We start from the raw sequence: 25,842 nt of genomic DNA, 5'->3' as shown, positions 1-25,842 counted from the left end.
ACTCTGCCAATTTTTTTTTTTTTTTTTTTTTTTAAATTGGAGCCCTGTCTTTTTGTCAAAGAAGTTTAGTAAAGAATTTGCCAGACCTATAATAATTACTGCCCATTAAGTGTTGGGGAATAAAAATAACCTGTAGTATCAGCAAGTAATTTAAGCAGTTGGAAGGACAGGCACTGGCTAACGCCCAGGAATTTCTCATCCACAGAGCTCAGTCCTCTGATAAACCTTCATTCCCTGTTGGTGGTATCTTTTCAGCAATCTTTTACATTATGTTCCCATTACTGAGAGACAGAACGATCTCTCTAAAGTCTGCATGGAGAGGGATGATGACCACCAGAGAAGCCAGTCAGTCGGGGTGCCTCCCCGCGACGGAGCACTCCGATGCGGCGGGAGGGGCCGGGCCGGGCCGGGCCGGTGCCGCCCCGCCCGCCCACTTCCTCAGCGGCCCGGGGAGGCGGCGGCGGGCAGCCGTCGTCCCCCGGCGGGGCGGAGAGCCGCGGCGGGGACGATGACCCAGCGCCGGCAGCCGCGTCCCGCCACGCCGTTGGACGAGGAGCTGGAGGCTCTGGGGTAAGCGGTGGTCGGCACGGCGCGGTGGGGGTCCCAGCGCGAAATGGCGGCCCCCGACCCACCCCGGGGGTGGCTGAGGGGCGCGGGGGGGTCCCCGCGCGAAATGGCGGCCGTCGGGTGATGCTGGGCCGCCCGACGGGAGCAGACGGTGGGAGCTGCCGGGTTCGTGCTGCTGAGTTTGGTAATGAAGTGAGGAGTAAGGTAAACTGGAGTTCGCTTTAACGAGGTCACCTAAGGGCTCCGTGCATGGAGTGCAGCCCCTCAGAGAAGCCTGGCATCTCGTCCCTGTGGTGGGGTCGAGAGGCCGGCAGGCTCCCGTGTACAGAGGATGCTGGTGTGCTGCAGATGGTGGGGAAAAAAACGACAGAAAAATTAGAGCTCAGGCAGGTGTTTCAAATATAGTGGAGAGTTAGAGGCAGGGAGCTAGAGCTTCACTCAGAGCAGCTCTGTGACATTGAAACCTCCTCTGCTGGGGAGAGCCCAGGTTGGGCCATGTCGCGTACCTCAAGGGAGGTGTCTCAAGGGAGCACCAGACCTAGAGCTTGTCCTCAGAGCCGCCTGTCCTCCCCGGCTGCAGAGCTGCGTCATCCCTTCGGCTGTCTCCCCGTAGCTTGGCCTGGGCCCTGGCCCAGAGGGCTGCCATCGCAGCCGCCATGCCAGCCACTCCTCGCTGGGCCCTGGGAGGCAGCAGGCTTCCCCAGGGCGCCTCGGGCTTCAGGGGCGAGAGTGGTGGACAGGTCGCAGCCATTACAAGGCCATCACCCTTGCTTAAAAGCAAAACCCGAGGAGCAAAAAGGAAGGCCAAAGCTTGCAACAGACTTTGCTCCCTGTCTGATGTGACTCGTCCGTTTTATCAGTTTTGCCAGTTAGTTTTGCTTGTTACAGGAGAAAGGCTTGGGTTATTTTTCCACTGGTAGCATTGCCATGGGTGAGAAGAAACATGGGCAGGAGGAGCAGCACAGGTGGGCACTGGGAGGCCAGGGAGGGAAGGATCGGTGGCAGCAAATCGGAGGGAAGGTTAGGCAGAAGAAAGGCCAGTGAAGACGGTGATAAAGTGAAAAGGCTCTGGGTGTCACCTTAGCATTCAGAAAGAATAGATGAAAAAAGTGAAGGTTTTTTGCTTCCTGAGTACTTATGGATAAGGACCAACTCATTTATTTTTGTGGTTGATTCACTTAGTGAAGAAAATTGGAGTGCAATAAAGAGACTTCGAATTACTATCTCCACACTGATGATATCTTTCCATATTTAGAAGAACCTGTTAATTAAATACCTGTAACTGACGCATCTAACAGATATGAAATGAAGTCAAGTCACTCTGCAGTGGTACCCAGAGTGGCCGTTATATACTTTTCCTTTTCATCTGTAACATTACTCTCATCTTAAAAAAGTATCTACGGGGGTGGCGGGGAGAGGGGGGGGAGGGATGACATGACTTGCAGCTGCTGTGGGAAGCGTGATTCCTAATTACCAGACTTTTATTTATTTAGACTATATGGGCTCATCTGATCTATACCAGTAACCTGTGCTTGTAAACAGCCTCACTGGTTGGCAAGGAGTTTGTCCTCATAGATGATCTTGTAGGACTGCAGCCTGATGTGGTACCTGATGTGGTACCAGTGAGAAGGAAAGACTACAAATGAGAAGACTACAAATAGCCTTTTTAAAGCTGTAGCTTCTTTATTTTATTTCCACTTCAATGGAAAACCTAAACTTTTCACCCTACAACAGAATACTAAATATCTCCTTCAGGGCAGTGTGTTGAGTTAAATGCACTAAAGGTGTATAAGCAATGCCAAACAAAGATTCCCTTCAAATCACTAAACAAAGTCCTTTTTTTCCAGCTAGTACTAAAGCAACTTTGTTTTTTTATTTTTTCTAAAGAGGAAAAAGAAGCCTTCACACACCGAACATTCTGTTAGCATAGTCTAAAAGATCTCTTAATGTAAATATTTTTTAAGCTGTGAGAAGTAGGTGTGTCACTCTCCAGACCATAACATTAAATTCTCAGCCACCGCAAGGGTTTTTCATCCTAAACTTAGTCCCTGGTGCTATCACAGTGCTGAGTTCCCGTTACACCCAACATAGTATCTAGCACAACTGAGACCCAGTTCTGGTGATGAGTATATCTCATTGCCGTAGTAAAGACCAACAGAGACAAGGGTCATTCAAATGAGGAGCACCTTTGACATTCACATACCTTTGGGGGGGAATTTGAAGCAGGTTATGTTAGAGCTTCTGCTTTACTATGCAGAAATGAAAGAAGTTGAAAAAGGTGTGAAAAAGTGTCAAATGGCAAGGTCTTTACTTTTAAGAGAAAGGAGGTTGGGTACCAGGATATTGTAATAGTTTACCAGGTCAGCTGGTCATCAAAATGGAAAGTTGAGAGCAACATAGGCAGGTGTACAGCGTAAAACCTATCTGACTCTCTTCTAGGTTTGGAGGACCTGGTATTTGCTACACTGTTCTAGAATAATGCTACTGTAATTACACTGAGAACATAGGAGCTGGTGAGAGCAAGGCAGGAGGGAGGGAGGAAAAAAAAAATCGATATATACAGAACCCATCTTTATTTTACCCCTGCTCTAGGGGTATCCTATCTGTCACAGAAAAAAGATCAAGAAATAAGATTTAACAATGCCAGTTATCATCAGGGACAATCAGGGTCACTGAAAGATCTAGATATATGTACAGCTGTTTATCAGAGCAGATTTTTTTTTCCCAGAGCCTCAGTATTTGTAAAGATGGACTTTCTGAACTTTTATATCAGACCAAAAGAAAGCAAGAGTGATGGGTTTGCCTTTTTTTTTTTTTTTTAACTATTTCATTCAGTCTGAGGGAAGATGGTGGCTTATAGTTATTTGGACAGTTTGGGTGGTCAAGCAAGAGTTCAAAGTGAAGTTTCAGGTTAGTCAGCTTCATTGTCGAGGTGTTTGTAGGTGGAACTAATGCTTAATGAAAAGGAAGATCAAAAGCAGAACACATTGTTAAAAATGTGTTACCTCATTCATTAACTTCTCTATATCTACCAAAATATTTCAAAGGGAGCACTGAAGTTTGTCAAAAATGACATAAGCATCTTGGCTTAAAGGAAAACGAAACTGACATCGTGATGATTCTTTGAAGATCTCTGGGTATTACCTGGAATCAATCCTTTTTCCAATCACATTTATTGCTGTTACTGCTAAAAGTTCAGCCTGCACACTGCGGTGTGAAACTCCCATAGCTGGTCACGTATAATGTGAGTTTGGGGAATTCCACATTGTAGTTCACCTTATTTGCACAAGAGATCAGAATGTGGAATATCTTATCATCTGAGTAATTACGGGCTGGTCTGGCCACATAGCTTCCATCCCAACACAGCTTAGGCGACACTGTTTATCTTTTGGAGGCGAAAGGAACAGGGCAAGAGGAAACAAGTTTTTGTAGCCTTTTTCCTTTTGCAGTCAAGTGTTCTTTGTCATCCCATGTAGAACAGCTTTTATGTTCCTCCAGCTCCAAGCTTGACAATACCATGACAGTATTTATAAGACTGAACTATATACTTCATGCTTAGTTTTAGTAATAGAAGAGAAATTAGGCCATAGGACTAGGTCAGATGATGATAAAACTGGGGAATTGAGGAACTTGCGTGACTGGAACAGGGCAAATGGTCATAAGAATTTTTTTTAAATCTGTATTTCTAATGTAAACAAGGGCAAAATTACAACAGCTAGAAAGTGGGCAAAAGAAATGGCTGAAAATCAGAACAAAGGCAGTTGAGAGAAGGGGGAGAGAAAATGGAAGTGAAAAGCAGAAGCTTGAACTAGTGAAAGCCTACAGTTAGAAAACATGAACTTTAAGGCTGGATACACTGTTGTTACTTCCTCATATTTCCATTTTAAAATTATTTTCCTATAAAATGGCACCCTTATATTCCAACAAAGTTCTTTACATAGGTGTGTGATTAAGTGTTTCAGTGTGACACATTGAAAGCATGTCTAATCAGTACCAATTTCGGTTGTATGCTACCTATAAATTCCGTCTTACCATTCTCGCCCTTTGTAGGTTCTCTAGAGCTCTGGCGACTCACTCACCGTTAAAAACATTGCCAAAACTTCACTTTTACTGATGTGAGGTACAGAGAGCCCTTTGTGACTTTCAGATGATAGGTAATACTTCTAGGCTTTGATATCAGGAAAAAAGTTAAAGTGATTTAAGAAAACTTGCAGGTACGATCTGGAAGTTGCTGAAATCCAGCATGCAGAGAATAGAGAACTAGTGAGGCTATTTTGCAGAGTAATTTTTGGAGTCAGGCATGTGAAGAGCATTGTGTCCAGCCAAAGGAGATAAGTCAGTGCTTTCCCACTCACTCCGTCAAACAGTACAGTGTACTACTCCCTTGATCTAAGAATGGGAATACGTCTTTGAGGCTAGTACATAGTTTCAAAGTGTAAGAAAATTCAGCTCATTGTCGTAGAAGATTTTATTTTTTAATATGAAAAAAAAGGTGTAAAACCTGCAAACATCTACCACCACAAAAAACCCCCAACCCAGGCTAAATAATTTCTCTGAGTAATATTGAAGTCCTGCTGAGAGCACATCTGGACCATCTGCACCCTAATGTGCATCTCTGTTCCCTTTCAGAGGTGGACAAGAGATGAATTAGATTTGCTGCGTTTCTGCTTGGCTCCTGCAGCTCAGGCAGCCGAGGTCCTTTCAACAGGGATGGTGACCCACTGAGGAGCACAAGCAGTATTGCACCTTCTGGGGCAGGGGAGGGAGCTTCTGGGAAGGGAGCAGAGAGATCACCCAGCTGAATACTGAGAATCCCCTTCCTGCTACAGGGAACAAACATTGAATTGCCTGACTCTTTACAAAAGCAAGCCAGATATGCACACAGTTTCTGCTGTATCCAGGCTATAACTGTCTGAGAACATAATCTGATAAGGATGCAAAAAATGAGTGTGATCTCTGCCTACTTCATGTATCTGATAGCTGAGCATACCTCAGAGTTATCACTCCAGACACTAAAACCAAATGGCAGTCAGAACTTCTAGCTGTGCTCTCTTCTGGTGCTAGCTGTCTTTCATTTTCATGAGGAAGAAAAGCAAGTGTTTCTATTGGGGGTTACACAGTTTGCACATAGAAGTGGCTGAGAAGAGAATTATCCTAGTTGTTCAACATTCATCCTTGGGTTAAGCATGGATGAATGTTTGTGTTCCTTGTGCATTCTGGTTTTGTTGAAAAGTTAATCCACCTGATGCCAGCTATAGGTTTATTCACTAGCCTCTGTTTACACAGGCAGAAATGTTTTGCAAAATATCCATATAGTTTCTGTGTCAACAGCATTACCAGAAATGACAGATGCCATACGTAAGGCATCTGCAGGGGACATAGAAATGAAGTTTCATTAATATTTTCCTTTGAAACATCTTGGGTTGTTAAAGAAAAGAACAAGTTAACATTTTGAGGATGATGTTCTTACCTGAAGAGGGAGTTTCCCATGCCAAACATTGCTATAACATACACTTGATCACCACCACTGTGTAGGGAGGTCTAGTCACTGCATTAACTACACAGAGATCTTAATGAGAGCGTGTCCTGTTCTGGAGTTCTGATGATTAGCATAGCTGCAGTGGTACAACTGGCTGGCATAGACATGGCTTGTACTGCGGCAGCCACCAGCTTACCCTGCAGGGGAACCCCACTGGTGACTGGACGGGCAGATCCTTAGGGCGAGGCTGTGTGCTGTGATGAGTTTTGGTTCTCTGGAGCACTGTGTGCCTCATTTGTTTCTCCTCCTTCTCTTAATAGCAATGTCAGTAAAGCCCTTCCTACACTGCCACCGATGCAATCTGATCTAAAAAGTCGGCCAATTTCTGAAAACACTTTTTTTTCCAAAGAGAAACAAAGGTAATCTCACTGGGACTGCGTGCCCATCTTAAGGCATGCTTTCATGGGTCCAGCAGACTCTTCTGCTCCAAATAGCAGGAAAAATAGCATGGCCCTTCAACAACATGCACTGATAACACAAACGTGCTTATGTGTATGGGGTAAAGATAGTTGATGTAATTTAGGACAAAGATAAAGTAGAAGAATGGATAAATGACAGCAATTATAAACTCTAAAACAGAGATCACTAGTCAAATCGGTGATAAGGAATCCAAAAAAAAAGGGGAGCATGTAGGATTTTTTTAATAGGAGAAATTAAATAAATAGAAAAGAAAAACCTCCTGGAAGTATGTATGCATTTGAGACAGGAGGGTGTGCAAGGCCAAGGGCACGAAGCAGAAGTAGCTCTGAAGCAGGGAAGGACTTTCATCTATCTTGTGTTTCGTTAGAGAAATCTGAATGAGGAACCCCAGGCAATTTCTACACTGCTGGTGATATTCAGTCTGACAAGTGTCAAAGTACAGGGCATATTTCTGGATTGTTTTTGTAGTGAAAAACAAGACTCTCTAAATTGGGTCAAATAAAGGTGACATTTGGAAGGACCTTCAGAAACAGTCCAATATGCAAGGTACACACCGTGGTTCAAAATGAAATTAAGACAATTTGGCTTTTTGAAGGACTTGCTAGGGGCTTCAAACAGATGGGTGTTTATAAAGCCTTTTGATTTTCTTAATTTCTTGTCTTAAGAATGTAGATGTAGTATTATGTTTTTTGTCAACAGTTTCCTCCCCTCGTATCACTCAGTAGACAACCAGAATTTAAGCTAAAGGTGACTGTCCTTTACAGTGTCTTGCTGAATGAGCCATGTCTCCCACCTTGATTTACCTGCAAATTTCAAAGAACTGCATAAAAGCTTTATTCTAAACGAGATGAATAGAAGTATTCCCTGTCCGACAAATACCTAAATTCATCTGAAGGGTATCTAGTAGTGTCTAACCACAGGACTGTTTGGGTTTCTTTTTAGTCCTGTTTACTTGTATTTGTGTCATCAGGCAGGCTTGTCTGGGAGAGCAGACTATTTGCACAGGTGTGTATTTCTTTACCTTCTTGGCGATCTGTGTGCAAATGCTAAATTTTCCACAGCATTTTAAAATTTTACCTGTGTTCTTGCAATTGGAACAAATTCTGAGTGACCATTTTCACAGTGAAATATCCAAGTAACCTGGCAGTTGTTACTGATTGAATCATCTGTGACAGTCAGGAGAAAAAAACATAGCTACATATAACACAGTCACTTTGGTGCTAAGGTCTGTGTTACTGTCTCACATCCACTTCTACTTCTTAAGCTGAGAAGAGAAACACAGGAATATTTGAGGGATTTTTGTCTGAGACAGCATTTTTAAGCAAGACGACTGGTACAACCTTGTCAGCAAAGATTTAAAACTGTGCTTTAAAACAACAGTATTGTCCCAATGAAGTGGCTGGGGTTTTGCTGGGGTTTTTTATTTTTATTTTGCGGGATGGGGGGTGTTTTGTTTTGCGTAGTTGTGAAATTTCATTAGTCACTGGCCTTTTAAATATATAAAGAGATAATGGATTTAGACATGACATTTTTTAAACTTGTGACTTTTCTTTTAGAATCTTAGGTTTTTTGGAAATAAGGTAACAACGTACTTACAAGCAGCCTCAGACTGAATATGCCTGCCTTATGAAAATGACCACTTACAGATTTTCTCAGTGTAGGTTTCTTTTGCACAGAAGTAAGAGAAATAGCCATATGAAACTCCACTCAAAACACAGTGTTGTCTTCTCAGCTGTAGGTCTGGCCAAGCGTGCACACTGATATGATCTGCATTGCATCAAGACAGATCTGACCTTTGACTGTTACTTGGGCAGTTAATCCCAAAGCAGATTTTAGCTAATAGGTGTTTCAGAGGATGATACATTGAATATCCATGATTTTATTCTACTGTGTAGATGGTCCACAGAGCACGTTCTAGAGCTGAAGCAGCAATACCCTGTCTGTCTTGAGTTCCACATGGATCTTGTCTTCCGCAGGGTTAACAGTCTGGAGTCTCTCATAAAGCAATTTATCAGCTAGCTGGCCATTCAGATAGGCAACTATCTAAAGTCTGAGTTAAAACTTTGTGTGAGGTGCCAAGTTTAGTGGCAACTTGAGATGAAGAGATAAGGAGAAAGTATACAATTACACCTCATTTCAGTTTGAAGACTGCCATGATACAAATATCGGAAACTGCTGTTATCACACTTCTGCTTTCAGTCAAACTGTATTTCTTTGGCTGAAACAGTAATAGACTTTGACCCCAGTACTACAGTCACACTGAGTTTAAAGGAATGGGAAGACGACTTGGCACCATTCCATGTACAGACAAGGGGAGAAGCTTGCTCCCTGCAGAGCTGTGTCCTGGGTACAGTATCCCCTCTTCCTTCTGCACCAGAGGTTCTGGTGTGCGTATGTAACTATCCTTAATATCCGCACACACCATGTCTCACAGGATTGGCATCCCAGCCTTGTATCGCTGCGGCTCTTTGTGTTCAGTCTCAGGAGCATTTCTAATGAGATCCTTTTCTATCAAAAGAAATCAGGTGTTTCTATTGTGAATCATTCTGGATTGAAACGAAGCCATAAACAACATTTCATGATCATCTCTGCAGGATTTTTTTTCTGTGGATTCCTTGTGGAACTTTTTATATTAAAAAAAATGTAGTTAGTTGTAACTGAAGCTAAATGAAGCAGGCATTTAGATGTTTTCCTGCATTGCTCAGACCATGGATGGCCAAGTGGCAACAATGGTGAGATTGCCTATATTTTCACTTCAACTTCTGTCAGTAAATTTTCATTCCTTCCTCTTTTCCTTCTTGCAAAAAGGTTATGCTTCAAATGAAAATTTTAAGCTTGGACAAATGTGTTTAATTGCAGACCTTAGCAGTACGGATGAACTGAGTTGCGGGAAATACAGAGTTTGGGAGGAGTTTGTGTTGCCTATTTGCCCCAAAAGAGGAAGTGTACCAAAGCATGTAGATATGTCAGGAAATACAGATTCTGAAAATAGATGAAAGATCATGCCTACCCCCCCAGATTGCTTTCACCTTGTCAGCATAGACCTGGGTAGTTTGTTGCTCTTGCAAGTAGAATTTGCAGGGGTGTTTTTTAGATTTGGCAAACCGTCGCAACTTTGTAGTTAACAGTTTTCTGAGCATGTCAAAAGGAGGCTGCTGAAAGTGGCACAGTTCTGTGTGTACCTGTGAGAAGAATGGTAACTGAAAATTGTAGCAGTGTAAGTTGCAGTCCTTCCTCTTTCTCTAACTTCGCTCCATAAGGCAGCGGAAGCTGCCAGTTGAGAGCTTAGCAAATGATGGTTTAACCCCTTTTGTTTTCCCAGGTGGTATCATGATAATCTTACCCGACATGCAGCAGAAGCGCTGCTGCTTTCCAATGGGCAGGATGGAAGCTATCTCTTGAGGAAGAGTAATGAAAGGGAACATTTGTACTCCCTCTCTGTAAGGTAGAGTATGGACAGAAGTGAATTTACCTAACGCCGCACAGCTAGCGGTTTTAAAATCTTCACTTACTCCCATGCTTGTTTGCATGTCTCATGCACTGAGATGGCCTGCAGATTTCTTCCTAGGGCTTGAACTATTTTAGCATGTATTCCTAATGGTGTAATCCTGCTCAATGAACTTTTTAGAAGAAAAAAAAATTTGGATTGAATTTTAAAATTGCTCTCATTTTCCCAAACCATGAATTAATCTTATTGGTGAAAAACATCATTCTCTGGATTTGCTGTAGATTTCAGTCTGCATGATAAAAATCTGTATGGCAGTTACAAGAGTTTAAGAAACAGCTGATGGGAATAGAAAAGTTTTATGAGAGTAGTAGTAAACATACCAGTTAATAGGTACTAACTTCACCAGTTTCTGGGTCACTATATAGGAACTGTCATCTCTGAGGGACGATCCAGTGTTTGCCTGGACAGTTTTACTCCTCTGTTTTGGGCTAAGGCTCAGTCTTAGCCAGTAATGTGTGACTGATTTGAACAATATTTCATAAGTGGCAGACGTCAGGCCCTTGAAGTCGATTACAGCAATTTACATCAGTTCAGGACACAGCCAATGCAGAGCCCTGGTAGCCTGGCCTGGGTACTTCAGTACTGAATCACATTTAAAGATCTCCTGAGAAGGAGAGAAGCCACAATGTCCTAGAGAGGTGACATGAAAGCCATATGCATTAGACACATAAGGTAGTCCCTGCGTTTCAGCTGAGTGGAGGTGACCAACCCTAAATACGTTCTTAGCCTTTGGCAACTGTATGATATATTAAGCCTCTACAGTGAAATTTTAAGCTAGTGCATTCAAGCTCATTTCTGCCTCAAATTGAGCCTCTGAACAATTAGTGACCACAGCTCAGCTGAATCGCAGTAACTTTTAAAGCTGAAGTCACTTAGATCGGTATAATGGTGCTAGTTATTCACAACCCTATAGATAGGAACACAGCATACGCCCTTGAAATTGCGACTGCGTATTCAGTACCGGGAGCTGTTATAACGTGGAAGCTCAGAAGCTGAGGAAAGTGAAATTTGCACATACCCTGTTCCCCAGAGGTATAAAAGGTAAATATTATTTGCTTCACTCATCTCTGACAGAAGACCCAGGATCAAGTGGGCCTATACATACACTGCTGAAGTTATTACCACTATAGACAGCCATTTATGCAAGGAGCTTGGGGGAGTGCCCGAAAGATCTGAAGGTGATGTTACAAAATGAGTATTCAGAGTAACAATGACTGAATTGAGTGCTAGTCTTGGGGAAAAAGAATAGTAGTGTTTATAAGTAATAGCTTTCCTTAAAACCCCCTAAATTTTAAATGAATTGTTGTCTTGCTGGTTAATATTTTTTGACCTTAAAATGTAACTAAGCATCATTTGAGGTAATCTACCTCAGATGATTTTTTTTTAAAAAAAATGTATCTTGAAGGTCGTTTTGAAGGGCACTTGGGAAACAATTTACTGTAATAAAATAAAACTTAAATAGTTGCTCTTTTAAAAGGAAACAAAAGCTAAAGTGTTAGTTAATGAAAATAAATTTGCTGCTTTAACAAATCCTAGCCTTAGAAGACCTAGGAAAGTCTACTTCAGGCCAGTTCCAATCTCTTGTTCAGCTCTCCATGTAGGAACAAGAGTTATCTACTACATTACCACGTAGCTGAATATTCCAGTCTGGAGTTTGATCTTTTAATCTTTTACATTAATTTTGTACAGCTTGCTTGAAATACTGATTCTGGTTTTAAAATGTTTTAATTATTATCTACTGTTTATTTAACTCAAAGTTTTCCTTTCCGTTTTTTGACTAATATTAAAACATTTTTAGAATAAGTAATTCAATTTTGTTCTGATACATTTTTGTAGAAAGGATAACTTCAGCAATTCTAACTGTCATTTTCTTTCTCTCCTAAAATATCTTCTATAGCTTTTACTTTACTTTCTGCCTCACAGGGAACTTCAGTCATTATTACAGTTTGTTTTAAAAGGAAACAATGCTTAGGCATCCCTTGAGGTTTTATTGACAGCTGTAGGAAGAGAGATCACATATTGCCTGAAATCCCCTCCCCCAGCTAAATTAGCCAACTTTAAAAAGGAACTAGGAAATAGAGTAGAAGTTGCTTTCATTGCAACATTGTATTTCTTGTGAAATTAAGTGAAAAGATTAAAATCCTGTCATTGCAGGGGAGTCACAGCAGCTGTCTGCTGTTGCAGGGCATCTGCGCTTGGCTTGCACACATCGTGTCTCAGCTGACTAGTGTAGTGCAAAACATGCATGAGGTTGATAGAGGTGTGTTCTACAATATCACAAGTACTGTACAAAGAAATATTTATTTAAATACCTGTTTGAAATTATAATGTCCTGTGGAAGAGGTAATAAACAACGGAAAAGATGCTATAAATCCCTTTCTTCACCATATTTTCAGTATATTTGCTACATGAACTTTTTTCCCCGAGACAAGGTTTTTTTCTGTACTATTTTGGATGCTAGTAACATTAACAGAAGTTACTTTCTCACAGGAGAGATACTTGCAATAAGTGCTTCACTGTCTTCTGAAGTCAAAATAATTGCCCATCCAGGAAGTGAGGCCTTGCACACTTCTCTAAATACTATTAGCTTTCATAAACAAATGCTGTTACTTCCCCGACAAAGAGCCCTGGTTCATGTTTGACAGTGCCCACCACAGAAGAACCACTCCTCTGAGTACAGAGACAAAGCAGACAAATTCTAAAGCCTTAAGTATCTGAAGTTAGGTTATTAAATCCCTGTTTGGGTGCAAAAAGGAGGCAGTCTATTTTTGAAAGAGAAACAGAAGAAATTTTCAATGAGATTGGGATATTACCTGAAAAGTAAGACATATACCAAGTAATATAGTATACCATCAAGGCTAAAGTCTAATAAGTAAAGGAGTATCGTCATGGTTAGACAGAAGGCTGGAAAGCTGGTGTGTGAGTCTTTTTACTGACTGCCGCAAGAGTTAATTTATTTTACTTGGCCTTTGTTAGGCTTTCATCATCTCATATCTGTAAAGCAGCAACTACATTTTTCTTAATATATCTGAGTCTCAGATGTGTTGAGTATTAGTGAGGGATGGTAATGGCAGTATTACTACTGCTAGGGCAGTGATTGTCAGCCTGTGATCCGGGCCAGATTTCCTGTAGTGGAAGCTGCTATTTAAGTGTTGTACATGCCAAATACCTTTGGCATTTATGCCTTAACAAATTTTATTTTTTTATTTTAGGGGAAAAGATTCTGTGAAACACTTCCATGTTGAACATACAGGAACTTCATTCAAATTTGGATTTAATGAATTTTCTAGCTTGAAGGAATTAGTCATGCATTTTGCAAATCAGCCTCTAATTGGAAGCGAAACAGGTAAGGAGAGCCATATGTTTGTATGAACATGTTTCTAGACACGCTTCACGTGGATCTAAGTAAAAAAAGCTCTGATGTGTTATCAAATAGATAGATCTACTGCTGAAGTGTTCCTCGTCAGAAATTCATGTTTGTATTAACCTCAGATATCTAGGATGCTCCTCTTCAAAAACTCTTTCAAGTACTCTGAAGATAAACTAGATGTAAGCTTACTGGGAGTTTGCTAAGCAGGGACATGAGCTCTTCTTGGTTTCTCAGAGAGAGGAGGAAGCATTTCAAAATACAGATGCACTGGGAGGAAGAGAACCTTCTCAAAAAGGGCAAAACCAAAGCAGGGTGTTTAGTAAGGAAATAAATGTTCATCTGTGAAGTTGAAATCCCCCAGTAAGAATAAATGGAAAAGGGACTTGAAATTGTTTAGCTCCACTACTCTTCATGGAAGGAAGAAGTCTACAGTGATACGTTCCTCTTTCCAATAGGGAACGTGGCCTGTATTACCTCTCCATTTCTGTCTACAATGGATCAGCCTGCTGATGCCATCTGCCATCACAGTGTTTTGTCTTGTTTTTAAGAAAGAGAGGGAGAAAAGCACAGGATTCTTTATCAGCCAATGTGCCACCTGAATTAAGAGTCAAAAGATTAAACTTGATTCCTGCAAGAGCATTGAACACCACCAGACCAGAATCCCTGGAGAAACAGATAGATATTATCATGACAATGCCAGTGTTAGGTTTAGCTTCAAATCTAAAAGTCGAAGATATGTCAGTACCAGGTAGTGCCAGAAACTTCAGAATGCTGTGTAGAAAATGTATGCAAATAACTCAGAGAGTAGTACTAATTATGTATGCAAGAGACTAGTTAAATGGTAGTTGGCACATGCAATAACTGTAATATGTCACACACTAAATATGTACCAGTGGTCTTTTAACTCAAGCATTAAATTCGAGGGTTGCTTTGCAAATTTTTTTCCCCCCTGAGAAAAATGCAGTGGTACACTCAATGTTGCACTTGTACCTTTCAAAGCATTGTCTCTTGGAATTGCTTTTAAGAGTGGTTCAAACACAGTTCTTACATGTATCTTTTGTGCCAGTAAACTATTTTTCCTATGAAACCAGACATGCACTCACAGGCCTAATGCTGTAAAGATTTCAGATGACATATAAAACTTGTGTTTCCCCATTCCTTAACTGCATGTGTCACAGAGAGTAGTAATCAAGGCATTGGTGTTATGTGATCTCTGTGGACAGGATCAACACTGTTGAATGATGGGCTCACTTGTCACCTTAAAGCTCCCTAATCAGTTTCTGCTGGCTCTGTGGAACCTCTTTTAAGTTGGATCTGCTACAGAATAAGAAAAACCATTTGAACATCACCTCAAGAAACCTTCTACTTTACCTTACCCAAGGATAGCAGTAGAGAGGAGGCAATGTTCTTTCAGATACAGTGTCAATGGTCTCCTGGGTGGTAACTGATTTATACCAGAAGGGGGGTAGGGGCTCATCAGAGCCCACTCTGAGCCAAGTGTCAGCGTGGCAGAATGACCGGTGCAACACGGGGTCACACAGCAGGTTGCAGAAGGGCCACCAACAGAGTCTGATTTCCTAGGACACGCTTCCTTTCAGTGAAAAGCAGCAAGCGACCTTTAGCTCAGGCATGGGTAGAAAGCAGTTGGACCAGTTTTTCTTATTCCTTGTTATACTTGCAAACAGTTTTCTACAGAAACAGTGAGAGATCAGGAATGAAAGTGTAAAGCAAGACAGCATTTTTCACCTCCTTGCTTATGGACAGGATTTAATAAGAAAGAGACCCACAAGATAGAATATGTAATGGTTTCCACTACCTTCGTTTAAGTTTGTCTCACTGGAGATAGTTTTGTGTCTGAAGAGCGCACCAGACTCTCTTTTATCGGTATGTGAACACACGGGCCTGCACCCCTGCAAACTGGTCCATGGAGCACAGTGGTTCTCTTGTACTGGGACAGCTGCGGGTTTGTGCTTCAAGCCCAACAAACCTTGTCTTACTACAGCTTCATTTGCCACTCCAAAGTGCTGCATGGACTCACATCTATTTTTCTGCAGTGTAATTTGTACACTTCCTTCTGAACTACAGATAATTAAAAGGAAATTGGGGCTACTATGTTCTGTGAGTGGTTTATTGAACAGGCAAGCTGAATCTATTCAGTAACAAGGTTAAAGCAACACACTATCATATTTCTATATTTTTATATTTATTCAAAGTGACACAGCCAACGTGTTATTCTTACCTGTTTGCTTTGTTTATTGGTTTTTACTTAAATTTTTTATATGCTTTCAAAATAATTGAAGTCATTACCAGATAGAAAAGCCAAAAACACTTGAAGCTCACATTTCCAACAACAGGACTAATTTTCATTCTTCCTTAGAAATAGATGTCATGCACAAACATGCAAGAAGAATCTTACTACAGTGCAGCTTTTACTAGTTCCTTTGTACAGATATCAGATGATTCTGTCCATGTTTTTTCTCCATAAAAGATACTTGTAGAACTTACGAGAAAACAAATATTGTATAAAAGGTTAAACTAGTCATCCCGGTTCTGCAAGGGCTCTTTATCCATGGTGTACAAATGGTGGTACTCTAATTTTGTGCAACAGCTTAAAAGTAGTTTCTGTAGACTGGTGATAGGTGTGTTCTCAATTTCATTTTAAAAGATAAAGCATGATGTTTCTGCAAGGCCAGAGAGAATTAAACCAATTTTGACTTTTCACCTATTACAAGTTGAATATATCACATTTGCATACACCTCCTGTGCCTGTTAACAGATTTCAGTTGGTTACTTAAAATACAATTTTTCCACTTCCCTTTGTAGCCCTTCCCATTACAAAACATACTTTAAACTTTATTTCACTTTTAGATTACTCAATCACCTGTGGGTTTCAAATCCAAGTTCTTGCCAATTCTAGCATCCCTCCTCTTTAAGAGCTGACAATATCAGCATAAAATGCAAATGGAGCAGCATTTGGTGTGCTTTGACATTATTTTTGGAGAATGAGATTAGATGGTGTAGCAGTTACTATTTCAAGGTGGTTCTTCACTATTGTGAATAGGGTAGTAGATTCACTATTGAGAATGAAGCTTTTTTTTCTGAGAAATGCAATAAACGTGACCTTATTTGGATAACAAAGAATGGCTATAATCAAAATGTTACTAACTGGAGAGAGGTATGGTAAAACAGTTAAAGGCAATGGTAGTGTGGGCTTACTGTTAGGAAGTCTGTATCCAAAGGTCTCAGAGATTAAGTTATTTATGCAGCAAGTGGTTGGTTGCTGGTAAAACCAGGATGACTGTTACGACCTCATATCTAGTCTAGCATCCTGCCTACCCACCCAGCCAGCCTTCTGTGCAGGAAAGGAATTTAATGTGTCAAGGGGTGCCCTGCAAGCACTAGTAAGTTTAAAGGTTTTAAAAAGGTACCATATGTTTAGTTGCGTGTAAACATAGAATCATAAAATCATTAAGATTGGAAAGGACCTCCAAGATCATCAAGTCTAACTGTCAACCCAACACCACCATGCCTCCTAAACCATGCCCTGAAGTGCCATGTCTACATGTTGTTTTGAACACCTCCAGGGATGGTCACTCCACCACCTCTCTGGGCAGCCGGTTCCAATGCCTGACCACTCTTTCAGTAAAGAAATTCTTCCTAATATCCAATCTAAACCTGCCCTGATGCAGCTTGAGGCCGTTTCCCCTTGTCCTATCACCAGTAACTTAGCATGATAATGTCTGTAATGACATCTTCATGAATGCAGTGGAAGTGTAGGTCACCATTTCAGCTGTAACTATGAAATCTGTGTTTCAATTTGTTCTGTATTACCTAGCTATTCCCGGACTGGAAAGAAGATTCAAGCAGGACAGGAGTCACCTGCCTCTGAGGGTTGTCCAACGGTCCTGTTCTGTTGCTGTCTTGATTTTTCACCACTTAACATGCATTGCAGAAGGGGTTTAATTGCCTTCTGTTTAGAAGTGAAGAGGGTTTTAACTCTTGTTTTCAGAAATATAAGAACAAATTGACTGCCACTGTAAAGGGAGAGGGAATGGGCTTAGGCAAGGTCCAGGTGCCTGAGGTATTGAGGACTCTGAGCAACATGACAGAGCCAAGGAAGTGAGACAGGGCAAGTGGATCCAGCAGCAAGTGCCCCTCTGTAGTTTGCGTGGGTGGATTTTTGTAGAAAATAGCCTTCAGAAAGTCTAAGCTATTCAGGTGGTATTTGGTAGAAATATTGATCTAGTTTTATAAGTATGGGAAAGCCATTTATAGCGTCTGATTATTTTCTTATGTGGGTGTGGCCTGAGTCCTGCCCTCTTCTGAGGAAAACCCCTTACAGGGAGTGCTGCAGCGATTGTGGGGTGGTTATTAGCTCTTATGCCTTTTTAGTTTTAGAAAAAGGTAAAGTTAACTGTTCCACAAACAGGCAGCTACTGCCAGTTGTCTTCTAAGACTGTCTTGCCAGATGACTTGCTCCCGCTCTTTTTGTCTCCAGGAACCTTAATTGTATTGAAGCATCCCTACCCACGGAAAGTGGAAGAACCTTCCATTTATGAGTCTGTTCGAGTTCACACAGCAATGCAGACGGGAAGGACAGAAAGTGATCTTGTTCCAAACGCTCCCTCAGTAAGTTGTGTTCTAGTGGGAGGGGTGATTCTCCTGGCCTGAGTTTGGTATGATTGCTGGAGCGAGCTATGGAATCCATCCCTTTATGGGTCTGTAAATACAGGAAGTCTCTGCCAACCAAGGCAAAGCAAACACAGACTTGCTAAGTACAGTCCAGTGGCAAATAAAGCCTTTTACAACTGTCACTGAGACCTTCAATGCTGTCACTAGGAGAACATTGTCTGCAGCTGACCTAGGTGATTCTGACCATCCAAGAAAGAATATATGAAAGGTTTTCATTATCCTGTTGTCTTCCTTTTAGAATGCCATCTTAGCAGTAACGTTATCAGGAATTAAAAAAAAAACCACACAACAACAAAAAAAAAACCAAAACGAAAAGCACACCACACAAAACAAACACAACACTTCTCACATCTTTCTGACAACACTCATCAGGCTGTATGAAACAATACCTATGTTAGGTTATATAGTAAGCCCCTGTTTCACCAAACATCCTTTACAGCCAGTGGGAAGTCTCTCTCTCCCCCCACAGGTGAGGAGAGGAATACATTAAATAGCAAAACCAAGTAACAACTAGAGGATTTACCACATTGTCTTGTTCAGTGAATATAAGGATTAGATGACAGGAAACAGATAGTAGCCCTGACAGACATAAACTCATTACTACTTATTATTTTTGCAGTCATCTTTGTTAGAATTATTTTCCCGGTTAACAATATACAGCCTCCTTCCTAACTGGGAGGAAGGAAAGAGCATCTCTGACTTTCTAGGTTGGTTAAAAAGTGACCTTTTGAAAGAAATATTCAAAGATGCACAAGACAGGCAGGGACGCGTTTGGAAAAGGAAACCCAAGACTGAAGCACAGTACAACCAAGTTAATAAGAGTATCTATATCCTGATAGGTACGTTACTCCTAAGGTTTTTTGGCATTTTTACACTTGGATTTTATTATTTTAGAATCACCTTGTTTTAAAGCAGAAAGACAGCTTGCTGTATTCTGACACAGACTTAAACCCAAGATAGAGCAGTATGACAGAAGAGTCTCCACCCTTTCAGCCCTAGTAATTTTGAGCACAGGAAAAAGCTGTGTCATGTTAAAAGCTATGCCTTACTGGTGTGAGAGACAAGAGAACATCTTCATATCCCTTTGGGCCACCTGTTGTGATATCTGTGGCTCACTTGGACAGTAATTAGAGACTTTAAATCCTGAGTAACTCATATCTAAGTGAGACAGCTGGTTTTTCCAGAGCAGTATTGCTCAGAACAGAGAGAAAAGTATTTTAATTACATACTATATTTTTTTGAGAAAAAGAGGAAGGGTTATATTAATATGGGTTAATGAAGTTGATAAAAGAACTGCTTCTGATGTGTCTCCCAACCAACCCTTCACGGGTGAGTTCCACTTTAACCTCCAAAGAAACTTGACTTCCACATACAACCAATAAAAAAGCAGTATTTTTTCAAGAACAAGTAGTAATTAACTTGGCAAGAATTTAGTTTTCAGAGATCTGCAGTCTCACAACTAGGTCCCTACACAGAGTTTCAGTATCTGAGAAGTCATAAGGTCCCAGTGTGACTCATGGTGGCAGAGAAACAGCTCAACAAACAATTTTCCAATAAGCACATTGAATTTAACAGGTTTTTTTCCTCTCAAGCATGTGGCTCTTTGAGAGAAGAGAATGCCTAAGTAAAACAGCACTTCCCCACACACTCTCCCACTTGCATTTCAAGAGCAATTTCTGTGGCTAATTCCACTGTCAGCTAAACCCCAGGTGTTTCTGGTTACAACATGTACTGAGGCAACCATCTAACTCTACTAAATAAACTGTAACTGCAACTATTTTGCTGAGAAGATGCAGGCCAGGAGCTTGCTGAGGGAGGCACGCTCTAATAGATTGCCTTCAGAGCCAGCGCAGGCCCATGTTTACCCCAGTGGTAGACCCATCCGTGTGTGGAGAGCCCAGGAGCGAGGGCAGGGCAAGTGGCCGTGAGAAGCCTCCCCAAGGACAGGCTGCTCTTCCATCTTCTGGATATAGGCAAAGAGGGGAATGTGGGAAATAGAAGCAGAGCTCAGTCTCTAACCCCGATCCCTCTCCTTGTTACTTCACAGCTTGGTACAAAAGAAGGATATTTGATAAAACAAGGCAAAATAGTCAAGGTAAGGAAAACTCTTACTGCTTGCTCCCACTCTGCAATCACCCACAGAAGCTAGAAACAATGTGGAGCTGAAATAGCTCCACCTGCATTCCCCTACAGAGAGGAGCGATTTGTGTTTTGAGCAACAACAAAGCATGACTGTAAATTGGAGCAAGTCAACAGCTTTAAAGCTTTTTTCTTTCTTAAGAAGCATTACACTAAACTCTCAAAAGACAATTGCCATCCGTTCTTGATCTTTCAGAATTGGAAGACAAGGTGGTTTACACTGCATAGGAATGAACTTAAGTATTTCAAAGACCAGACAGTAAGTAGCAAACACCAGTTCTACTCTTTAAACCTCTACAGAGGCAGCTGCAGCCTCCTCCTATCTCTGGCTTCTCGCACCTGTATCACAGCTTCCCCAGCTAAAGCTTCCCACACTGTCAGAGGGGTCAGACCTTTCAAATAAAGTCAGTTTTGCCGATGACTTCAGCAAGAGAAAGTTAGTAAATTTTACAGCTGGAAAACATTTACTGTGTTCTGTCTAACCTACTAGACAGAGTTGTTGTTTACAGTGCTTTTTTTGGTTGCTTTGTTCAGTGGATTTTAAGCTACCAGCCCAACACAGCTTTTATTGGTAGCTTTGACACACAACCCAACAGACGGCAGTGCTATTAAAGTATTTCTGCAAATACTAGTAGTATATTTTGCATTCCTTGATTTCAACCTTTTATTTCAAGTGGTCACATGGTGTATATAGAAAAAAATTAATTTTAAAATGTCTTCCTTTCTAGCACTCTGCCATATATATTAACCTGCTGCATCTGGGAAAAACAGTGTGGTCTTACAGCTGCTGTTCCACTTCTATCTTAAACAGAGCAAAAATAATAAATATCTCCAGCTCAGGTTCCTTCGTAAACACAGCCAAACCATTTACCTCTGCACCTCTGCCAAGCCCTATTTCAGGCATCTAACCAATTTTAACCCAACAGCAGACGCAACTGCCCTCTCTCACCAAACATTACGCTTTATAAACAGTTCTGTATTTACGGAGCCTTCCATCAGTTTTCACTTGAATTACATTTTCAGGATAATATTTCAAAGGGCAGCACTCCAAATGTTTGAGTAGCATTTGTGACTTGCCAGGTGGGAAGGTGTCTTTGTCAGGGATATGGCCTCCTCCCGGTGCCTCCTGGCACTCCCATTGTTGGGGGGATGGGTGAGCAACTGGGTGCTGGCCCTGGTATGGTGCTCGCTAGCACACCTCATCGCAAGGGGCTTTCTTCTGGTGTGGGGTATAACTAACAGCCACTGAGCCAGAGGAAAATGCAAGGAAAGGTGAGAAAGCAACTGACATCGCCATACACCTAATAAAGGACCACAGGAACAGCTACAGGTGTTTGGGCAGAGAGCAACCTGTTGTTCTACTTCAGCTGCCTCTTCCGAGGTGTTGGGCAGCATGGGGCTGAAACAAAATGAAGAACTCTCACACCAAGGGAGAATGGAACTCTTAAGGGAGATGGGATGCAGTCATACAAGGACAGCCTCTATCTCTGCACCTGAGCACTCCTGGATATGTCCCAAGAAACTTAAATGTGTATACACACATGCAGCTGATGCACTCAGACTTATCACTTCTGCTGCAAATGCTACTGCAGCTTTGCTTCTGCACTTCTCCCTACCCAGCTTCACCCTTTTAAGGCACTTAGGAATTAATTAAATCTCCAACAGCTGGCTAGGCCTGATAAGACCTAGAACCATTCCCTTGCTTCTGTAAGCCTTAGCTGGAGGTGATGCCGGATTTGCTGCTGTGTCAGGTACACTATAAAGCATTAACCAAACCCTCAACAGTCTGCGTCCAGCTCAAACTTTCCTGTAGTAGAGATCTCCTCTGTTGTTTGTCTAGATCTGAACTGACTGTCCTGGGTTTTCTTATTTAGCTCAATTCATATCACATTAGCACTGATGTTATGTTTGCTAGTTTGGGTTTATGGTGTTACAGCTGTTGTACCTATGCCTGGAAAAACCTGTTGGTCTTGTAAAGGTCTAGGTGCACTGAAGATGAACCAAGCTAGCTGTACCTCCTGTTTTCATGTGTTCCCATTTTAAAATAATTTTATTTTCAAGGCTACAGAACCAATTCGGGCACTTGACTTAACTGAATGCTCTGCTGTGCAATTTGACTATTCCCAGGAGAGAGTCAATTGTTTCTGGTAAGTTGCTGTACTTTTTCCACCTTGCTGGGAAGATCAAAATAGCCAGGAAAGTTTGAAATATAACCCCTGGGTGCTTCTGAAAGCTCCCTTGCCAGCTGTGACCCTGCTCTTCCTCTAACGCCTGAGTCTGTTTCTATCAGCCAACCTCTGTCAGTCCTGCATGCCTTTGCCAAATTACTGCTGGCAAAAACTTTTTTTTCTTGATAAGGAGGAAGGGTGTAGGCCTATGTGTAGTGGGCATTTCTTTTCCTAATTCTGATAAGCATGTGTAATCATCACCTAGGCCCATGGAACTTAGGTACGGTCCAGTTCCCAGTTCAGACATTGCTACAGGTCACACAGTAACCACTTCTGTGCCCAAATGTGGGTCTTTTGTCCTTACGGACCCGGGTCTCCCCGGGCTGTAAACTGCTGTAAACTGCTCTTGGCTCACCTCCTTCCTGAGTGGGAGCATGGCCTCCCTGCTCTGCTCTAACCGTTGGTGCAGGCCAGCTGGGTTCCGTTTTAGGAAGAACTGCCAGTTGTTCTAACAATTTAATAAATAGTTTTAACTGTTTACTTCCAGTTTAGTGTTTCCACTAAGGACATACTACCTGTGCGCGAGAACTGGAATAGAAGCTGATGAGTGGATTAAAATACTGCGATGGAAACTGGTAAGATGATGGGCAGTGTTACCTGGCAGCACGCCTCAGGCAGCTGGACCCTTGGTACTGCCACCGTAAATCCCCCAATGCTGTAGCACCCAAGTGCTACAGTTCTCAGTATCTGCAAGAAGGGAGAACTTCTTCTGGCTTCCAGGCCAGCTAGACTGGAATATGTAGTTTTTTTGTAATGTATCTGCCTGCAAACCCACCTTAGCATTTTTGGGATGCACTTTCAACACACATACTCATTCAGAAGAAGAAATTACTTCCATCTTTAAGGATGTCATTGTGTAGATGGTAAACAGTATGGAGCATCAGCACAGAGGGCATGTGTTCAGTCATAAAGGAAGCAATGAGAAGACAATGTAAAGGCTTGAAAGCGTTACTTCCTTAAAAATACCAGTGTTCGGGTTGGTTGCATCCATGTGCATCCAGACACAGTTAACTGATTGTCTTTCTGTTCTAGTCACAAATACGGAAGCAACTGGAGCAGCGTAATGCCTCCCTGACTCCCTAGCTGCACCGCCAGTACTTCTGCTCCTTGGGCAGGAATTGCCCTTTGCCAAGGGGAAGGCATCGCTTACAAGAGGATTGTTTTACATGTCTCCATTACTCGTGGTGGGCACGTGTGTGCATGTATACCTGCACACACATGCTTGCACCCAGCTCCGCACGAGGGTTTGTACAGCTGAGCGCTCTTCAGTCATGTGTGGAGACAGTTACAAAATCAGAGTGTTAGCCTGATGAGGGTGGTGTATGCCTGTGAGGCCCTGAATTCAAACACCTGTTAACTAATCACAGAACTGGTCACCATTTAAAACTTCCATGGTTATTCAAAGCACTCTCGATAATTTATTGCAAGCTCCATCACAACCATTAGTGACACATTCTGTAACCTTGAGCCTGTTATTTAAAACCAGTCCTTTCTGGAAACATTAAATATTTCTTTTGTAATTATGTTTTTGTATATAGTATCTAGATTACAATCCAGAGAATATTCCAAGGCCCTTCTCAAGGCCACGGATGAGTAACACTTAGTTCTGGTCAAATATGGTTTAGATTTATATGGCAGTGATGGCTACGAGTGAACAGCCGTTTCGAGCAGCATCTGTAGGTAACAGTGAGCAGCATCATGTGAGCACACCTGTTTACAAACCAGGAGTATGAGAAACAGGCAGCTGGTTCCTGGCACGCATACAACAGAGCCACTACAGGTTCCTACAGGTGGGTGACAGGGCTCCGCAGAAAGCTTTGCTGGTGGCAGCCACCAGCATTATTAGTAGCATTATGAGTTGAGCCCCTTACAGTCCCCCTTGAAAAGGGGCTGGATTTTGCATTTTTTCCTCACCCAGAGAACTCAGAATGAGATTTTGACCACAACTATGTTTAGAATTATGCATTGCTTTCTTTATATTAAAAAAGCACCATGTAGACTAAAAATATGTATTTAAAATAATACATCTTCTATATAACCTGATATAAATTTTCCATCTATAATTTGGAAGGCTCATACACATTTGACAGCCTTGTGGCTCGCTTTAGGGCTGAGAAGTAGAAGCCCAGTACTTTGGTGCTGTAGTCAAAACAGATGTTACATTTTGGAAGCAAAGTTTTGATGCACTGGAGGGTCCCAAGACCAGCTTGGCCTGACCTCGTGGCTGACCCAGCTGCCAGACCCCCTGAGCAATCCTGCTCCTCCGAGAGGGGCAGGGAACAAGGGGGGCACATATGCATGCCTGGTGGTCAGCTTTCTGCTGAAGCAGTGCACAGACCTCTCCCCCGGCAAGCACTGCGGCACAGGGCTCAGCGTTGCTCGTGCAGCAGGTCAGGGTTCAGGAGGTGCCTTTAGTGGGGGAAGACTGAAGAAGAGGAAGGGAAATACATATTGGAAGAAAGAGAAATCTAGATTTAAACATAGGAATAGTATTTTATTTCAACTTAGAAATTCAAAATATTTGTAAATATTTTTATACAGACTGTTTTCTGAATAAAATGTCATTATAAAACTACCAAAGGTCTTCTGTATTCCTGTACTGTATAGTTAAAGCTTTGTCCTCCTCTTTTTTTTTTCCCCTTGAAGTGGTGGTTTAACAAACAGGCATCTCCAGTTTAGTTAGAAAGCTTTAGGTTTGTGTCAGATAGAGGCAGCATAAGGGGAAGAGAGATTATATTCTCCAACAGCACCACTATTTTGTGAAAATGGCTGGGAAATGAAGCTTGAAGTGTAACCCCCAGAAGCCACCTTGCCTTTCTCACACAAACAGGCTGCGTTGCAAAATGTTAGAAGCAAGTTCTGCACGTGGTGGCAAAACTGAAGCCCATTAAAGAAAGGGTGCTTGGCTGGCCTAGGAGACAGAGTCACAGACAGATAAGTTAGAGAGAAGCTAACAGCAAGAGTAGGCCTTAGGTAGAACACAAATGCTTTTTGCCAGAAATACACAGAGATGCTGTGGGGCTCCGTTTCCAGCTGCTTCTGTAATGACCAGTAACAGGAAGCTCAAGCCAGCTGCTCAGCTTAAATGGAAAAGGGTTGACTGACAACTTCTAATCTGAGAGCACTTTTGAGCCAAGAATTCCCAGTACCACCATCTTCCCCCCAGGCTGCCTGATGCTGAAGGTGGGTGAGGTATAAATGAGGCAGCAGTGGCAGCCCCTTTCTCAGCCTGAGACAGAAACCTGCCAAGAGCCTCCCTCAGACCAGCGGTACTTGGTTTTAGCCCCAGCAGTCTAAACTGCAGTCATCACAAAGGGACTAGGGGAGAGAACAAACAGCATGGGACTCATCCCCAGTAATAGTGCTGACTGCCTTCCTA

General features: G+C 42.0%; 1 protein-coding gene across 4 annotated transcripts; it reads left to right on the top strand.

Moving 5' to 3' along the window:
* Nucleotides 1-426: 426 nt before the first annotated feature.
* DAPP1 (dual adaptor of phosphotyrosine and 3-phosphoinositides 1) lies at nucleotides 427-25,040 on the top strand. 4 transcript variants are annotated; one of them, XM_075090767.1, is made up of 9 exons: nucleotides 427-570; nucleotides 9,849-9,971; nucleotides 13,247-13,380; nucleotides 17,903-18,033; nucleotides 20,144-20,191; nucleotides 20,432-20,494; nucleotides 22,297-22,382; nucleotides 22,951-23,038; nucleotides 23,496-25,040. In XM_075090767.1, the coding sequence occupies exons 1-9, from the start codon at nucleotides 509-511 to the stop codon at nucleotides 23,544-23,546; spliced, it is 786 nt and encodes a 261-aa protein (XP_074946868.1). In that variant the 5' UTR covers nucleotides 427-508; the 3' UTR covers nucleotides 23,547-25,040. The 4 variants fall into 4 exon arrangements, with proteins under 4 accessions (XP_074946868.1, XP_074946869.1, XP_074946871.1 ...); XM_075090768.1 differs by lacking the exon at nucleotides 20,144-20,191; XM_075090770.1 differs by lacking the exon at nucleotides 20,432-20,494.
* Nucleotides 25,041-25,842: the final 802 nt, after the last annotated feature.

Source organism: Phalacrocorax aristotelis, chromosome 4, assembly GCF_949628215.1.
Source record: "Phalacrocorax aristotelis chromosome 4, bGulAri2.1, whole genome shotgun sequence".
In the NCBI taxonomy this organism is placed as follows: Eukaryota; Metazoa; Chordata; class Aves; order Suliformes; family Phalacrocoracidae; genus Phalacrocorax; species Phalacrocorax aristotelis.
The sequence above is the reverse complement of the archived record's forward strand: the minus strand, read 5'-3'. Positions and strand labels throughout refer to the sequence as shown.

What these genes read in the sequence shown, in the direction of transcription:
- DAPP1 (XM_075090767.1), top strand. Translation starts at nt 509, where the DNA reads ATGACCCAGCGCCGGCAGCCGCGTCCCGCCACGCCGTTGGACGAGGAG. An exon ending in AACAAGGCAAAATAGTCAAG is followed by an intron (nt 20,192 to 20,431) that starts GTAAGGAAAACT and finishes TTGATCTTTCAG; the next exon opens with AATTGGAAGACAAGGTGGTT. An exon ending in AAATACTGCGATGGAAACTG is followed by an intron (nt 23,039 to 23,495) that starts GTAAGATGATGG and finishes TTTCTGTTCTAG; the next exon opens with TCACAAATACGGAAGCAACT.